The 17000-nt window shown below is 36.1% G+C and overlaps 1 protein-coding gene across 1 annotated transcript in view; it reads right to left on the reverse strand.

Moving 5' to 3' along the window:
• ADAMTS17 (ADAM metallopeptidase with thrombospondin type 1 motif 17) overlaps nt 1-17000 on the reverse strand; it is a 485504-nt gene that overhangs the window by 116574 nt on the left and 351930 nt on the right. The window contains exons 18-19 of the mRNA XM_020963836.2: nt 13279-13438; nt 8364-8499 (exon numbers count right to left, since the gene is read on the reverse strand). Coding sequence (XP_020819495.1) covers nt 8364-8499; nt 13279-13438 — 296 coding nt within the window. The remainder of the gene's footprint in view (nt 1-8363; nt 8500-13278; nt 13439-17000) is intronic.

Raw genomic sequence — 17000 nt, forward strand, 5'->3', positions numbered from 1 at the left:
TCCATATTATTTGACCCAGGGATTCTTTTGCTAAAGCATATACCCCAAAAGGAAAACTGACAAAAAGAAAGGTCCCATATTCATATTTGTATAGCAAAAATTTTTTTTCCAATAGCAAAGAAAAGCAGATAGCAATCATTTGGAGAATGGCTAAACAAATTGTGGTTCATGGATGGAACGGAATGCTACTATGTTGTAAGAAAATGAATATGACAGCTACAGAGGGGGTTAGAAAGACTGCCCTTTTCCCTTGCTCCTTTTTAATAATTCTGGCCTAGATCATTGTCTGTCTGCAATTCCAGACCAAGAAAAACCTGCTGACAAACTCAGTGAATTGGCCATCCAATTACACAGGATATTTTAGACAACAGACATTCTTAATATATTTGATTTTTGAGTGATCATAGATCTCGTTAAAGAGCCCTGTAATATTCCAGATCCTGATGTGATCAAGACACCAGCAACTACAGATTTCTGGAGCACATTGCCCTTAACATGGGATCTCTTTTCTGCATGGATTCTCTTCTGGATATTCTTTAGAAAAGATGCAAAGACTTTTTGTTAGCATACATATTATTATTGTCTTTATGTTACTAATCAGGATACTCAACAAAGTTTTACCTGCAGTTGCATTTGGCAAGGAAACTTGTATAATCTTGACTTTGAGGTCAAGGCTGCATTTTGCTTTACCACGTCTTCCTTTGTTGTAATATACAAAATATTGTATTTTTGACACCTTTTGGTCAATTGGTCACTGTGTAAATATAGTATGCTAGAGGATATTTTTTTTTTTGCAAAACCTGCTTATTCCCTTTCCATATTTTCTGAGAAAAAAACTCTCCTTATATACCATGTTTACTTCCTCATATAGACTCAGGTGGTGGTATACAATTTTTGTAGTTTCATTGTGTTGATTAAAATAGTTATAGAAATACAGATAAAGCTGTCCTTTGTGTGTCATTCTGGTTTTGTCAATGAATTTTCTTTGATGATGTCGCTTCATTGAGTTTCACAAACTGGTGCAGACTGCTTTCCTATTCCCCTGTTCATCATTAATTTGTTGGGTGGAGAGTGATACTGGTGATGCTTTTTATAACCTAACATAATCCTCCTTAGTAATGTTTTGCAAATTAGTTTATATTCTAAAATAGCATTATCTTAGCCGCAGTGTCTCTGTGCTTGGCAAGGAGGCCGAGTGTTTTTTTGTTTGTTTGTTTTCTGATTTTATTTTATTTTTTTACCTGAAATAGTTCCTGGGCTCTTTTGCCCTCTTTGCTGTGGAGATTGCTTTAAATTTGTTAATCTTCTATAGGAAATAGTAATAATCAGAGTCAATATGTTAACCTTTACACATTTTCCATTTTGAAGGGCATGAATGGCTTATCTGAATAATCAGGTTGTATCATTGTGACTTCACACAATGTCTTCTCATTTTTATTCTTGTTTTTCCAGTTTCACAATTGATTTTAGCCACCTAATTTGATATTGATTTAATTGGAATCAATTGTGCACAAATACTAGCTAATTAAAAAAAATGACTTCTAGGTTTGTACATCAGTTGTTTCCACTGTCTTAGGATACAGTCAATTTCATTTTTGTGATGTTCTTTGGTGCTCATGATGTTCAGTGCCTTCCAATTTTTATTGATAAATTATCTTATTTATGATATAAAAGCATTAGACTTTCAAGTGGTTTGCATGCTTTCGGTCTCTTGTGTTTGTGAAACTTTAATCAAACTGCAATATATTTTTCATCATTCTCTCTTATGCCCCCCTCCCATTTACAATGAAGTCACTAATTATCCATATGTATTGACTTGACATAGAGGATGTTGTAATTTTCTTCATATTTTCTCTAGCCCATCATCTTTTACAACAGATACCAGTTCATGAGCTACAATTACCTTCATGTTAATAAGTCAGTCAAACATATATTAAGCACTTAGTATGTATCAGGCATTGTACTAAGCTTTGGTGATATCCCCCACCCCCATCCCAAAAAAAGGCAAAAACATAGTCCCTATCTTCCTTCAGGAAACTCACCCTCTAATGGAAGAGACAATATACAAAAAATTGGGTGTTTATAAACACAATACATATGTATGTTTATATGCACAATACATATATGTGTGTGTGTATAAAAATATGTATATATGTAATTCAGTAATAGGAAAGATAGGAAGAAGGGAATTTTAGTACTCCATGAATTTACAGATCCACGTTTGAGGGGAAGGAAAATTAGATCTATTTTGGTGGCATTTTTGCTCAAGCTTATTAAGAGCTCTGAAAACTAGATGATAGGGGCAGCTAGGTGGCGCGGTGGATAGAGCATCAGTCCTGGATTCAGGAGGACCTGAGTTCAAATCCAGCCTCAGACACATAACACTTACTAGCTGTATGACCCTGGGCAAGTCACTTAACTCCATTGCCAGGAAGGAAGGAAGGAAGGAAGGAAGGAAGGAAGGAAGGAAGGAAGGAAGGAAGGAAGGAAGGAAGGAAGGAAGGAAGGAAGGAAGGAAGGAAGGAAGAAAGAAAGAAAGAAAGAAAGAAAGAAAGAAAGAAAGAAAGAAAGAAAGAAAGAAAGAAAGACTAGATGATAAAGTATGTTGTGAAATATTTCATGTTGCTTTTGGTATATGAATATAATGAGTTATTACTCTGCTACTGGAAACAATCAGGTACATGACAAAACCAACGTAACCAATGCCTTATAGAATTCTCCAAAGAGCTCCTGTGAGCCATTCTTCCATTCACCTGGCACTATGTTACTGTATTTCACTGCCACTGCATAACTGGCACACTCTGGTTTTTTTTTGTTTTAATTTGTTTTGTTTTTAGTCCAAAACTTGGTTTATATCCTTTCATCACATAATCATTGCATGGTATAGTTCAGTTCGTCATGCTGCTTAAAAGGCTTGCACATGGTAAGTATATTTCCGAAAGTTGACTTGTGCGTTTTGTTTAGGGCGCTGCAGTATTAATGATATTGTCAATCAACCCAATGAAGAGCTGTAGGTGCAAGGATAGTGGGCGGGCAGGAGAAGCTGCCATAAGCAAGTCACATGATATGGTAAAACTTGCATCTTCTCGTGCTAGCTAAACTGTACAGTTTGTCTGCCAAGGATATATTAACACGTGAAGCATTTCTTTCTGATTATGGATAAATGTAAAAACCATTCTGCTGGCTTCAAGCTGAAAATGATTGTGTTTCCTGAACAACATGGAAACAGAGCTGCGGAAAGACAGTTTTCAGTGAGTAAAAAGCTGGTGTGAGACTGGTGAAAACTACAAGAGAAGTAATACTAGCACAACTTTTTTTGAAAGCTTCACATAATGGTTGTACCTCTTTTTTTTTTGCAAAAAATTTTTTGCATAAAATTTGCAGTGATTATGCAGTGAAATATGGTATGTCTTCTGGCTTATTTATCCACAAAAGTCAATATTTATACGTTTCAGTTCCTCCAGTAGCATGTGACCTTGCTAATCATCGGTCTTGAATTTTAGAGAGTACCAACAGCTAAATAAATGTTTATTATTGGACAAAAAGTAACTATTATTTACCACCACCCCCCTTTGCCACTCTATGATTGTCAATGTAGACATGAAAGGGGCTATGTTGGACTGAGGGTCATATTTCATCTTTCTTTGTTTGTCATAGCCAAAGAATTAATCACCCAGTGGCCAACATACTGGTGGTCAGCCTCTCCCTGCTTCACTAGGCTTATCTTCAGAGTACAGAATGTGTTTCAAAGCTTTTCCAGTTTATAGAATTGGCCAAAGCTTACCTTCTCTGATGTGGCCTTCAGGAACCTAGGGTCATTTCCATGCCATGATGAAACATTAGAGTGAGACTTTTGTGAAGGATTTATATTTACAGAAAAGAATTACTATGCCCAAATAATTAATATTAATAAGACAGACATTTAACATTACTATCATTATTATAATACCCCCAGTATAAAATATAATTTTCAGACTCATTTAATTTGCTAAACTCTCTTCCCACTCTCTTTTCTTGGGCTTGTTTCAGCAAAGTCAAGCTCTGATAATCCATGTTACAGATTATCTATTTCATACATGTTCCATAAATTCTAAGATGCTCTAGGATCCAAGATACTCCTGGATCATTTTTTTTTTGCTCTATCAACCAATGTTTGCTCATTAAATGCAAACTACTTTCAATATTGAGCAAAAAAATTGAAATATACTACAAAATATAATCAAATAAATGCCAATGTAAATTGATTTTTAAAAGATTTTTTTCATTTTATGACTTTCTCCTCCTTACCACAGATTGACAAATAATCATTATACTTTCTTTCCAGCTAGAAGTTGAATACCTGGAAGTAGAGAAGAAAATCTTTGAATTTGGAGGATATATGAACCAAGGGAAGGGATAGTTGAAAGTATATTACACATGGTAGATATTTTATTGAACTGAAGTAAAAATGATTATGGGATAAAAGATTTAATATCAGAAGTATATGCACTTATTTTATCTGTATAGTGAATAGTCATGTACTCATCAAATGTGCTACTATGCCCTGTGCCTTTTTTTTTTTTGCCTTTTGTCTCAATGTCATTGTGGATTACTGACTTTTATAGGGCTTTTAACTTCTTTAACAATACAACCAATACTATGCCATGAGTAAAGAAGTAATTGTGGTGGTAATATAGATGATAATGGAGACTCTTTTTTGCTTGCATTTCTGTAATTTTTAACATGCAAAACCAGAAGATGTTGTGGGATTCTATTAAAAATGAAGGGGAATAATAAAGTTCTTTTTTTCATTTTCAGGGTTATCTGGTCTCCATTCTTGTTTAGGCAGTTATATAGCATACAATCTTAATGGAAACATGACAAGACTTGAGGTTATCGTATCCAGATGCTGTAATGTAGTAGTTATTTCTGAAAATCTAAAGAAATTCAAGCCTAACAAAAAGCATCTTTATATGGTGATAAAGAGTGGTTTCTTTAAGATGTTCATGGTCAGAGAATATGTTAAGTATGTGGTTCAAATATCTGGGTGGGCAAAGTAAGTGGAAATATAGGTTCTAAGGAGACACTAAGAAATGTGCTTCTGAAAATATTTTCAGTCCAAAGTGTGTTCATTGTGAACTTGTGGTCTAACATGGACAGAGTGCGGGAATGTGGTGTGTTGGATTGTAATGAATTTGTGGGTTTTCTTGGGCAGTAAGTACATTTGAAATTCTATGCTCTAAGTTTAATGCAACTCTGTGCTCCAGCAGCATTTATTTACATAGTTCATACTACATTAACTTACACTTGTTATATTTTTTAAGCATTTTTCAGCCTGATTCTCCAATTTCAGTCCTATAGGGCTTAAAAACATTCCCTCAGAATGCAATTATGGCTGAGAAGGAGAAGGTGATGAATTTTTGAACTTTTTCTAATCGCCAGAGGCCTTTCCTACATGGGCTTGTATCACCTTGTTTAAACAACTTCATTATATTGCTCCCATGTGTTTGCCTTATTCCCTTACAGTCTAGACTGTAAGTTTCTTAAGGGTAGGGACTATCTGCTCTACAGGTTTGTGCTGGTATAATAAAAATCAATGTAATCCATTTTCTGATAAGACAGAAAAGTTATTGGGTGGTTATTCCTATTACCTAAGGATCCTTTTTCACTTTGCAGAAAAGGTTCATTGAAATAGTGTATTCTCCAGTGCAGTGAATGTAGGATTTCATCTGGACCTGAGACTTCATTAGTTGAGGAAACACTATTAATGCAGCTTGGAAACTAGTCTGTAACATATAGTGTTACAGAGCTGACTATATCAGTGAGTACTTAGGGTCACATAATCAAATTGCCAGAGGCGATTAAAGGCTTATGCCTTTCTGATTCCAAGTCCAACCTACTTTCCACCATGTGCTACACTATCTCTCAAACATGATCATACTTGCCCCTTGTCCCTAAATGAGTTATTTGTAACATTTAAGTGAAATACATATAGGCAATCCATGCTTCTTTGCACTTTTAGTATTATCACTCTCTTCATTCAACATTGCCTAATTAATACTTAGAATTCAATTTTTACTGCCTTTATTCTCATTTATACTCATTTCCATAACAGGGCTTCATGCAACTAGAGAAGGGATTAAGAAATATCTCTTCCAGCTAGAGTTTATACAAAGCCCCAGGGTTCACAGGCATACAGTTAATTTATGAATATTTGCACTAGAACCAAGGTGAGGGAATATGTCTATCCTTCCTGCCCTCCATTTTCAAGAGGTCTTTTATAGTTTCCTTTTTAAGGATTCTATGGTAAAAAAGGGGAGGTAGATTTGTAGAGAATAAGCTATTTTATTTAGTCCAACTCCCTCATTTTACAGATGAAGAAAACTGAGGCCCATAGACACGAACTGTCCAAGATCAGGAAGCAAGTAACAGAGTGGGATTTGATCCCAGGTCCTTTGACTCCACCCAGCACTCTTTCTAGGATATCATGGTGCCTCACTAAAGAAAGAGCACGTGGCATCCCTTAATATAGGTGATAACGCCTCTTTATCTCCATAGACCACAGAATTGCACTAATTCTCTGTTCTTGTACCCTCCTTTCCCTTCCTCTCATCTCATCCAAATCCTATATAACCTCCAAGTTTCAGCTCCAGCCTCATCCCCGTGAAGCCTTCTCCAAAAATTTTGCCTTCAACTGAGTGATCCAATGTAAGTCACCTCACTTTGCTAGGCTTCCTCACTTGTAAAAATGTGGGTGGAATTCTTAATCTGCACTATATATAAACTTGTTTTCTGAAAAATATTTTAATATCTGTATTTCAATATAACTGCTTCCCTTGTAATCCTATGTAGTTTATTTCATGCATTTAAAAGCATTATTCTGAGAGGGTCCAGGACACAAAAAAAGGTTAAGGATCCTTCTCTAGCCCAGGTGATCTCTGGACTCCCTCCTAGCTCTAATATTCCAGGATTTCCCATGATCTATGATTTATTCTAGTTTACAGAGATTTCCTACTTCAATGAATTCTCAATACACTTATCGTTAGGATGACACATTCAGCACTCAGTTGTTCTCTGGTTGTTTGGTGTGACGTACACCTCTTTAAGACTGACACCATATTTTACACTTCTTGATTTCTCATAGTACCTAGCATAATTCTAGACATATAACATAGGCTCAATTAATATGGTTTTGCTTTTAGTTTTTAGTGGGTGGCTGCTGTGATTGAATGAATTATAGCAAGATTCATATATCATGCCTATAAACATTTTATTCATAGCACTGAACATTACAATGGAATTTCAGCATGAATTTGTAATGAACCACTTGAATCAATGCCACAGGTTTCTAAATTTTTTTTGAGAGAAATTGATACAGTGGGACAAGACAACTATCACTTTGTGAAACCTCAACTCTAGGTGTGCATATATGAGGTATCTTAGAGGGCTCAAAAGCTACATTCTAAGTTCAACACATTGAAAACAATAGATACTTTAATATGATACACTAAAGAGTAAAATTAAAAAGCATTCATTTAACCATAGAGTAGAATATGATACAAAGTCATAATAATATTACACAAAGCATCAGTCAGACTATTATGAAAGCCTGTCGAAATAACAGGGGGAAAAGGGGTTTAATTGATTCACGGTTGTAAAATAGTGAAACTTGGCCCATGACTTGAGTACTCCATTTCAATCCAATTCAATTTAGAACAAGTGGGCAGTCACTGGGAATTCAGAACAGAAGTCTCAATGGCCTCTGAATAATGGCACAATATAGCTTTCTGTCCCAAAGATGAAATCCATGTACTGTATTATACAATTAAGATTTATATTCACATTAAGATTTCATTTCAGTCATTACAAATGTCAACCTCAGATACTGTATTTGTATACATTTCAAAAGGCCCAAGTATACACCCATACATGATATTCCTTTGAGAACAAATGGGGGGAGGGAGAGAATGGTCTATATGTCTTAGCATAATTCTCTTTGCGCTAAGGCTCCACAATTTGTATGGAGATCACTACTAAGGATGTAGATAACTTTCCTTAATATGGTTTAACCTGGTGACTCCTCCTGCTATGCATTCACGTGAAAAGAAATCAGTTTAGTAGATAATATACACTTTACATGAAATTCTGACTTGACAACCACAAATTTAACTTAGCCCAGTGCTAATGGGAAAACTGTTTTAGGCAACAAAGGAAATAAAACAAGGGAGCTAATCCACTCTTATTGCATTTTCTTTCAGTCAAATCTCTGAGGTTACGTTTATTATTTCTTCAAAATTACAAGTAGTACCATTAAGAAAGTGAGGCAAAACAAGGGAGAGACTTTAGGGGTTAGGAAGAAAGTTTTTAAAAAGCCTCCTCCTTACCTTGACTGGCATGGATGTAAATTGCATCTCCGGACTTGGGGTTCTGGGCGACTCACATGCTGACAGTCACTGTCATTCACCAGAGTCATGGTCTTATTAATAATTTTGGTGCAAGCCACAATGGTTTTGCGTTCCCCTAAAAAAGCCAATATAAATCATAAAGTTAAATTAATTGGTTATAACGGTCAGCACAATGTGTAAAATCCATTAATACTTAGAGAAGAATGTTTAAATTTAATTTTTATTTTTTCCACTTAAGAGTTTTTGAAATTTCATTTTTAGTTTTTAATTAAATTGAACTTATTTAATTTTTTAAAATGTCCTAGGATATATAATATATAACTATAAAGTAATGAAGCCAAAATTTACGTGGCATGTTAATTTGTAAAAATGCCTTGAATAATTGCTACTGGCAATCAGTATACCTGTGTTCCTTTCTTGGTTGTTTCACTAACTTGGCATTTGCCCTCCTCCTGTTATATATTTTCTGTGAAGTAGAGAGTATGGCACTTCCTTATATAACAATGTACTGCAAGTTTCCCAGTTATCTTTTGTATCATGCGCAGACAAACTGGAGAACTATTCAGCCAATCATAACTGAACCATGAAAAATGGTCAAAAGGGCAAGAACATTTAACACTACCACTACATACATAAAAGCTGATGATGAAAGCCCAAAATATGGGTTTTAAATGTTTTAAACAATGATCAGAGAATCACAGATCATCTTAAAAGCTCTCATTCTATAGACAAGACAAGTCAGGTCAATGATTTGCCACAAATCACAAAACATGTCAGTAATAGAGATAAAACTGAAATCCTGATTTCCTCACTTGGTCCTTTGTACTATGCTTTATGAGGGATAAATTGTGAGGACTACATGCACACGCACACACAAGCACACACACTTAGGGGAAGATCACTTGTATTAATAATTCAATGTTTTTCTATTCCATATCAGCTCCCTTTGGTCATACAGGGCCAAGTACAAATATAGCTATTCTGGGCAATAGCTTGAGAAACCTGGGATGGGAAGCAAGGGTCACCTGGTTGGGTTCTGCCCATCTCCCAGGAAAACAATACATCAGATGCTATAACAGGGGTTACAGAGGTAGCCCTAGGCATCAGCTTAGAGTTGATACCTCTATGGCAGAGCCATAAATTTCTTTTCCAGAGGATATTCTTTTTGTTCAGGGAGCTATTTGAGTGCAAGAGCTATGAGTGCTCCTTAATGTTGGAAGTCACAGTAAGGAGAATTACTACCTAATTGATCCCCTTTCCCTCTTTAGTGGAGCTGACCCTTTCAGTGGCAAGCAAAGTTTTCACTGGGATGACCTGGACCCCAAGTCACAGATTTGAAATTGATTGGGAAGGAACAAGCACAATAAGAACCAGCCCCCATGATTGCTGCAGGACAGGAGGAGGATGTGCGGGAGAAGGGGAGAGAATATCACTGAGGTGTTTCTTCTTCTCCGCTGTGTGAGAGCCAGCCTTAAGACATAGATGGGATTGTTGCATATTGTGATTAAATGGTATCCAGAAGGTTCCCTTATTAAGAAAAAGTCTCCACAATATGGAATTCTGTCAATTTGAGTTATATTAATAATAACAATAATAACAGTTATCATTTATATAGTGCTTTAAGGTTTACAAAGAACTTTACAATACCTCATTTGATCCTTACAATAATCCTGGGAGGTAGATGCTAATTCCCCCATTTTGTAGATGAGGAGACTGATGCAAACAGAAGTTAAGTGACTTGTTTTGTGACATTGTCACAAACCTATTAAGTATCTGGGGCTGCATTTGAACTCAGGTCTTCATGATTTCAGGTTCAGCACTCTATTCACTGAACCACATAACTACCATTTGGAAGCCACCACTCCTGGGATGGTTAAGGGGAAGCAGGGCTATCAGTTATTTATACCTATAGTAAATTGGATCCATTGGAAGGAATTCTAATAGTGTTGACCTACTCTGCTTGCAGTAGTAAGCTGCTGAGGTAGGCAAGAAGTGAGCTAATTTCTATAGTACCAAGGACATGAATCTCCTAACTGATTCTTTGCCATTTCCCACACTGTGCCTGCCAGAAATATCACCAATTAGAGATTTTTTTCTGGTTAAAAAGAAAACATTTTGCAAAGAGTGAAGTGGAGACATCATGAATTCTAACTCTTACTATCTGTCACCTTAGACAAATTACTTAGCTTCTTGGTGTTTGGTGTAAAACGGGTTGGAATAAAAAATTACAATAGTTCAAATTTACATATGAAGGCTTGTAAAGTGTTTTCCTCAAAACCAAAGTGAAATATTATTTTCCCCATTTTAAAGGTGGAGAAACAGAGAGATTAAGTGCTTCAATGATCTATAAGATCTTTTCAATTCTAAATCCTATGATCTATCTGTGAATTAGTTCAATTATACTGCTAAGCTAATATCTAACTGAGATCAAATTTAGTGAGGAAAAGTAGGAGTTTTAATGGGAGGAAGGAAAAGTACTGAGAGATTATTTTAGTGTACAGGGCACTGAGGGGACTGGTGATATTGTGATGAGAAACTTTGGCTATTCAGAGGAGAATTAAAGACACTGGACACCTAAAGGGGAGGAGAAAGAAGGCTCTAGAAGGCAATAAACAAGAAGAGGAGTTGGAGGAGAATCAAAGACAAATATATTTTGTAATTTTGCTGCTGGTTAGTCCTTCTTTTTTTTCTGCCCCTTTTTCAGATGGGAAAAGGTCCCTTTCCTCTTAACCTTTCCCATGGCCTATTCTTATTGGACTTCCCCCCTACTCCCTTCATTGTCCTGCCATGACTGGAGGATAAAGGGCAAGGGAGAAGGAGCCAACTTCTCCAGCACTGAGCCCAGAACTTTTCACCCTATATTCACTAGCTTTTCTAGGGATAGCACAGAAATCAGGTATTCTTAAAGGATTTTATGCCCTGTACAGATATATGCCGTAGAGAGAACTATTTATTCTATCCAGGCTCAAATATTTAACCTTAGTGAGGCCCTTAGAATCTGGAATAATAACTAATGATGACAACTACTTATATAATGCCTTAAAGTTAGCCAAGTATTTTATATGTTTTAGTTCATTTGAGCCTCAGGACAAGGAGGTAGGAAATATAGATAAACTTCAGGAAACTGAAGCTTACAGAGGACTACCAAGTTCATCATTATAGACACCTTGCCATGCATAAAACACTGCCAATAACATTTGCTATGGATGGGCAAGTGCCACTTGATAACCTAAGGGACATTGTTAGCTGTCTCAGTGGAAGAGATTCCTCCACTTAAGTCCTTGCAGCTGTACTTGGCGGAATCTAGTTTGGGCTATCCCTAGAAAGTTTTGAGTCCTAACAATAAAAAAAAAAAGGAACATATCACCAAGATAAACCAATGCTGCATATTCTGGGTATCTGATAAGCTCAGTCTATTCCTCTTGAACATTCAAGTCCTTTCTATCCTTTCATGAAAAGTACTGTTGATAAAAGGTTTCTATTCTGAGTTATAGATAGCACTGATGAGGCAGCAGAGGTAGCTGAAAATATAGGATACCACCAAAGTCTTAGTGCAATTTTCAGTTTTAACACACTAATCATTAGGACCATATATAGAACAGGAACCTGAATATCCCTTTCCAGAGCTAAAAGAATTTAAAAATTAAGGAAGGATCCCTTAGGAGGAGATTGAAAGATGATTAGAATTATAATAGAAAGATTGGGGAAAGTATCATTTGGTTGGGAAAAAAAATTCAGTTTTGTCTAGCTAAGGGAAAGCTTTTCCTGAGAAATATTATATACAATAAAAAGACTTGATAATGAACTAATTTTCTCATGGTAAAAGAAAAGGTCATAAATGGGAGATCAGGAGCAGTCAGTCTTCTGACTGAAAGGGTACAGGGAAATCTGGGCCATCCATTTCAAATGGAAGCCTTCATTTCATGTACAGGGCTAGAGGCAATTTCTTTTAAATATAGCAGCACACTCAGGATTGACCACTGGCAAAATTGAAGAATGAGTTTCCTTTAATACCTTCTTCCTTATTCCTTTTAGTGCCCAAATGCCTACCTTCAGACTAATCTCTCAATGCCTAGGGCACCTTGCTGTGCTGTGTCACCCTACCTTCTGAGGGAGTGCCCTATGCACCCTTGAAAAAAATCATGTCTTATAACCATTCCATCAGATTCCTGATGAGCTCTCAGTCTAATGAACTGGGTCGTTAATGGGTGAAGCAATGTAGTAGAGGATCCTGGACAACTCATTTAACTTAGCTGGATCTCAGTTTACTCCTCTGTAAAACTTGAGAGTTCTATCGGATAACCTCTAGGGTCTGTTCAAGCTCTAAACTGCGTAATTCTATGATGTCTCTCAGATAATAATGGCACTTCTTTGATGTCCTAAGCTAAAGAGCTTTCTTTCCCCTTTCCCCAGAATGACTAAATACAAATTTCGGGTATCATGACCAAAATTGTAGAGGTATTTGTGGGGAGGAAAGCTTTCTGGCACTCCTCAGATAACATCACATGGGTGGCTTGAACACTGTCATACAAGACTAATCCCATGTACAACCATGACAGGTCGATCCAGAAAGCCAATTACATTTCAAGAACTGTCTAAAAAGGTCTAGTCACTGGCAACAAATTAAAATTGGGTGATGATGACCTGATGAAGTATTCCTGTTTGAATATCTGCCAAAGGATCTTCAAGCAGTGATTTTCAGACTTGCTTCTGACCATTTTTATAGTCAGTGAAAAACAATTCAATTTCCATGGCAATATAGGTTTCCATAGCATACCCCTCCCCACAGCATTTGTACTCTGGAAGCTTTATTCACTGTATTCACTGTTTTTTCCCTCCTGCCCTTTGCAAAACCTAAAGCCAAACAATCATAGTGAATTCCCCAGCAACTCACCTCCACCACACTGCACACTGCATCCTTCCCAACCGCTGTGAGTCCAGATGTATAAAGAATCCTGTAGCCTTTCAGGTTCACTCTGAATTTCTGCTGTATAGTTTACAGGAATGGTGTATTCATAATGAATCCCATAATTTTGGTCATGAAAAAGTAACACCTAGATCATCAGCAAAAGAAAAGGCCATTGTGATGTATACTCAGTCCAACATCATTTTTGATTCTCCAACTAGTAATTTTTTCAGGGACTAAATAAGAGGAAAATTCCAGAATTCCTCAGCAAGAATGCTCCTACATCTGGTAGCAAAAGCAAATCTACTAGCACCCTGGGATAGCAAGACAACTTTTAACTCCTCCACTGCTCAGCTGAAGCCACTCCAGTCTTTTTTCCTGGCATCTGCACACTTATTAAGGTACCTAATCACCATCGTGGATTTCCATTACTTTCACTGGATAGAGTGGTATATGTTAACAGGATTGTTCAGCTAAGACTCTCTTTCAGCCTTAATTACCTACTAATGACGAGTTGGCCAAACTGGAGTTAAGTAATTGCTCATATTCACCTGTGAAACAGACTTTATAGACTGAAAAAAATGCAACTTTGATTTTTAACTGTGCAGGTATTACTGAACTTGGAATTTTCACTTCTTATAAAATCAGAATTTCCATGTAAAGAATTTCTATAGTATCATATAACCCATTATCCTACTCTCGTATTGTCCTAAGGAGTACTTTGGATCTTATGTAGCACTTTGCTTGGACCTTCCTGAAGCACTCACATTTTATATTGTCTTTTTTTGTTGTGTGTTTTCAAGTGGCATATTCTCCTACATCTAAATAAACTTTGTGAAGGTAGAGTTATATCTTAATTCAATTTTGTATCTCTTCCCAATAACTTAACATAGTGTCTTACACAAGTAGATGCTTAGTAAATATTTATTCAATTTGTTGATATCTACTACACTTATGTTAGTGGAGGGTGATCAAAGTACTATACAAGAAATCACAGTAAAACCCTGAACAAATTGGCTTAGGTGAGTAATGATAAAACAAGCCTCATAGATCTGCTCTATACCTCTCCTCTGTACTCTATAATCCAGGGATGTCATTTTACCAATGAAACATGTCTATCAGTGGGGTGTTTTAGATGGACTTATATTTAGGTAGTAGCTTCATCCTCATTTTCTTACTGAAGGGCTCACATGACCATTTTGATGGGGAGTTTGAATCTACTACAGATCTGATTCAGAGAGTAATCAACATGAAAGGGTTTGCTCATTCTCTTCAATAAAGTAATGAAACAGGTGTTTGACCTGTTTACATCTGATACACCTTTACATAAAATAGCCTCTGTTGTGAAGAGCATAAAACAACTTGACTGTGAAAGGGATGTTTTTATTTCAAGTTTGGAAGGGATATTCAGTTTTCTAGGACCAGGCAGTTATTAATCTCACTGTAAAGCTGGGAGGCCTATGACTACATGTCCAGCATTAGGTAACAGCAGAGACTGCTAAGGCCCACCCTGATGTTATTTAAGGCAGTCAAGGTATTAACAATGTGTGGTATTAGACAAAGGAATCCATCAGGTCCAAAGTATCATCCAACCTGGGAAGTGCTTGGCTTGTTCTAGATTGCCAGAGGGAGGTCTAGAACAAACCTAACTAAATAAACATCCATTTATCCAAGAAATATACTTATATTAATGCAGTTGGAGAAATGCTTCCAGCATTTAAAAACTACTCCTTAAAAGAGATCTTTATTATCTCAGCATGAGCATTCGACCAGTGAATCAAAAGTCCATATGAAACCAATTTCATGCAATTTTGTAGCCACGTATAATTTTTTGTGTGTATATAATTGGTTTCAAATGCAGGTCACCATGGTTTCCCCAATGCTTCTGGGTTTCTTACTACAGGGTACTCCCCTATTGTTCGGACAACAATTTTCTATTTTGGGGGAGTTACCACCCCTTTCACTCTTATATTTGAACATTTAAAACAATCGTCCAATTTCAATAACAAAAGATTAATACTAAATTTAGGGGGAGAGTTTTGACTATGTAAATGTTTTAAATGAGTTTTGTTTATACTGCCCAAGTTAATTTAGGCTGCATAATTTCTTTGACAAACTCAACAATGCACTTTATGAAATAAAAGTAGAAAAGGGAAAATTTACCCATATTATTACTATTTGCCAAAACAAATAAATTAACAAGCAAATAGTTGATAATTATTAATAGGATGTATATTGTTGTCTTTGTGTCTTCTTTTAGCCCTTGCTGATCACTGATTAGGAAAAATGAAACCAATTTCCCTAGGAAGAAGTTGCTTGTTAGAACACTGTAATGCAAAATAATCTTGTGGCTGAGGAGTATCTGACTCAAAGAATTTGAGGTCATAGGGCTTCAGTTTATGCATAGGAATGGGTTTGGAGGAGCAGGCAGGTCATGTTTTGTATCAGCAATATTTCTAGCAGTTTACCATGGTCAATGAAGCTGTATCTAAACCCAAACCTCAAAAAAGACACAGAAGGGAAATGTAAGGAGACAATCAAAAAAAATAACAAAGCAATTTACAGTTTAAAAATCTTCATGATTTTCTTTCTTAAGTTAAAAATACTTCTAAAATAAGGTCTTTTCAAAAGGACACTTGAATAACTGTGTCTATATATAATCCACTGGATTATATTTGGTTCTAAAATTTGAAATTATTTGTAAACAGAATCCCCTGGAGTAAAAGCACTTGAATGATACACACACATAAATTGAGTGTTTTATCAGAACTTTAGATATGATAAATGTAAGGGGAAAAATGTTGTGCTGGAATAAAGTTCTGTGTATACAATAAAAAAGAAGCCAGTTTAATTGAGAAATCCTATTAAGAACACTGGGAGAATACACTCATTGAGTCATCTGAACTTTAAATGTTGCCCATTCCCAAATACAAAATAGAGTGAAATTTAGAATTCTAGGGGAAAGGCTTTTGTGGTAAAATATAAGCACTATTCTTCATATTTACTGAAGACATATTTATTGAATTATACTGGTACAAGTTAGCCCTAAGGACATGCTCACCATAAGGATCATAAAATACCAGTACACTGAAGAAGATGGATCCCTTACCTGGGAATGGATGGGGAAGGATGGGGGAGAGAAAGGGATCTTAAAAAAAGAAAAGGATTATCATTCATTGTGGATATTCTATGTTGTCTTAACTGTAGATAATCAGATGAATTTTTGAAATTACCTCAAACTTCACTATACCAGAATTTCCATTAAAAATAGAAAAACACTAACCTTTAGGGACAGCATTAGTTGCTCAAGAACACTAGGGAGTGGAGAGCAATTTGGAACTATGCCCAAAGGGCCATAAAATTGTGCATACCCTTTGACCCAGCAATACCACTTCTAGGGCTGTATCCCAAAGAGATCATAAAAATGAGCAAAGGACCCACATGTACAAAAATATTTATGTCAGCTCTTTCAGGGGTGGAAAAGAATGGGAAATTGAGAGTATGCTCATCAATTAGGGAATGGCTGAACAAGTTGTGGTATATGAATGTAATGGAATACTATTGTGGTATAAGAAATGATGAGGAGGCAGACTTCAGAAAAACCTGGAAAGGCTTATATGAACTGATACTGAGTGAAATTGATAGTAAGAATCTATACTCAAGATAAAATAACATAAGAATGCATAATTTAAAGTACATTCTTTTTCTTC

The sequence above is a fragment of the Phascolarctos cinereus genome, unplaced genomic scaffold (assembly GCF_003287225.1).
Source record: "Phascolarctos cinereus isolate Bilbo 61053 unplaced genomic scaffold, phaCin_HiC Scaffold_3;HRSCAF=262, whole genome shotgun sequence".
NCBI lineage: Eukaryota > Metazoa > Chordata > Mammalia > Diprotodontia > Phascolarctidae > Phascolarctos > Phascolarctos cinereus.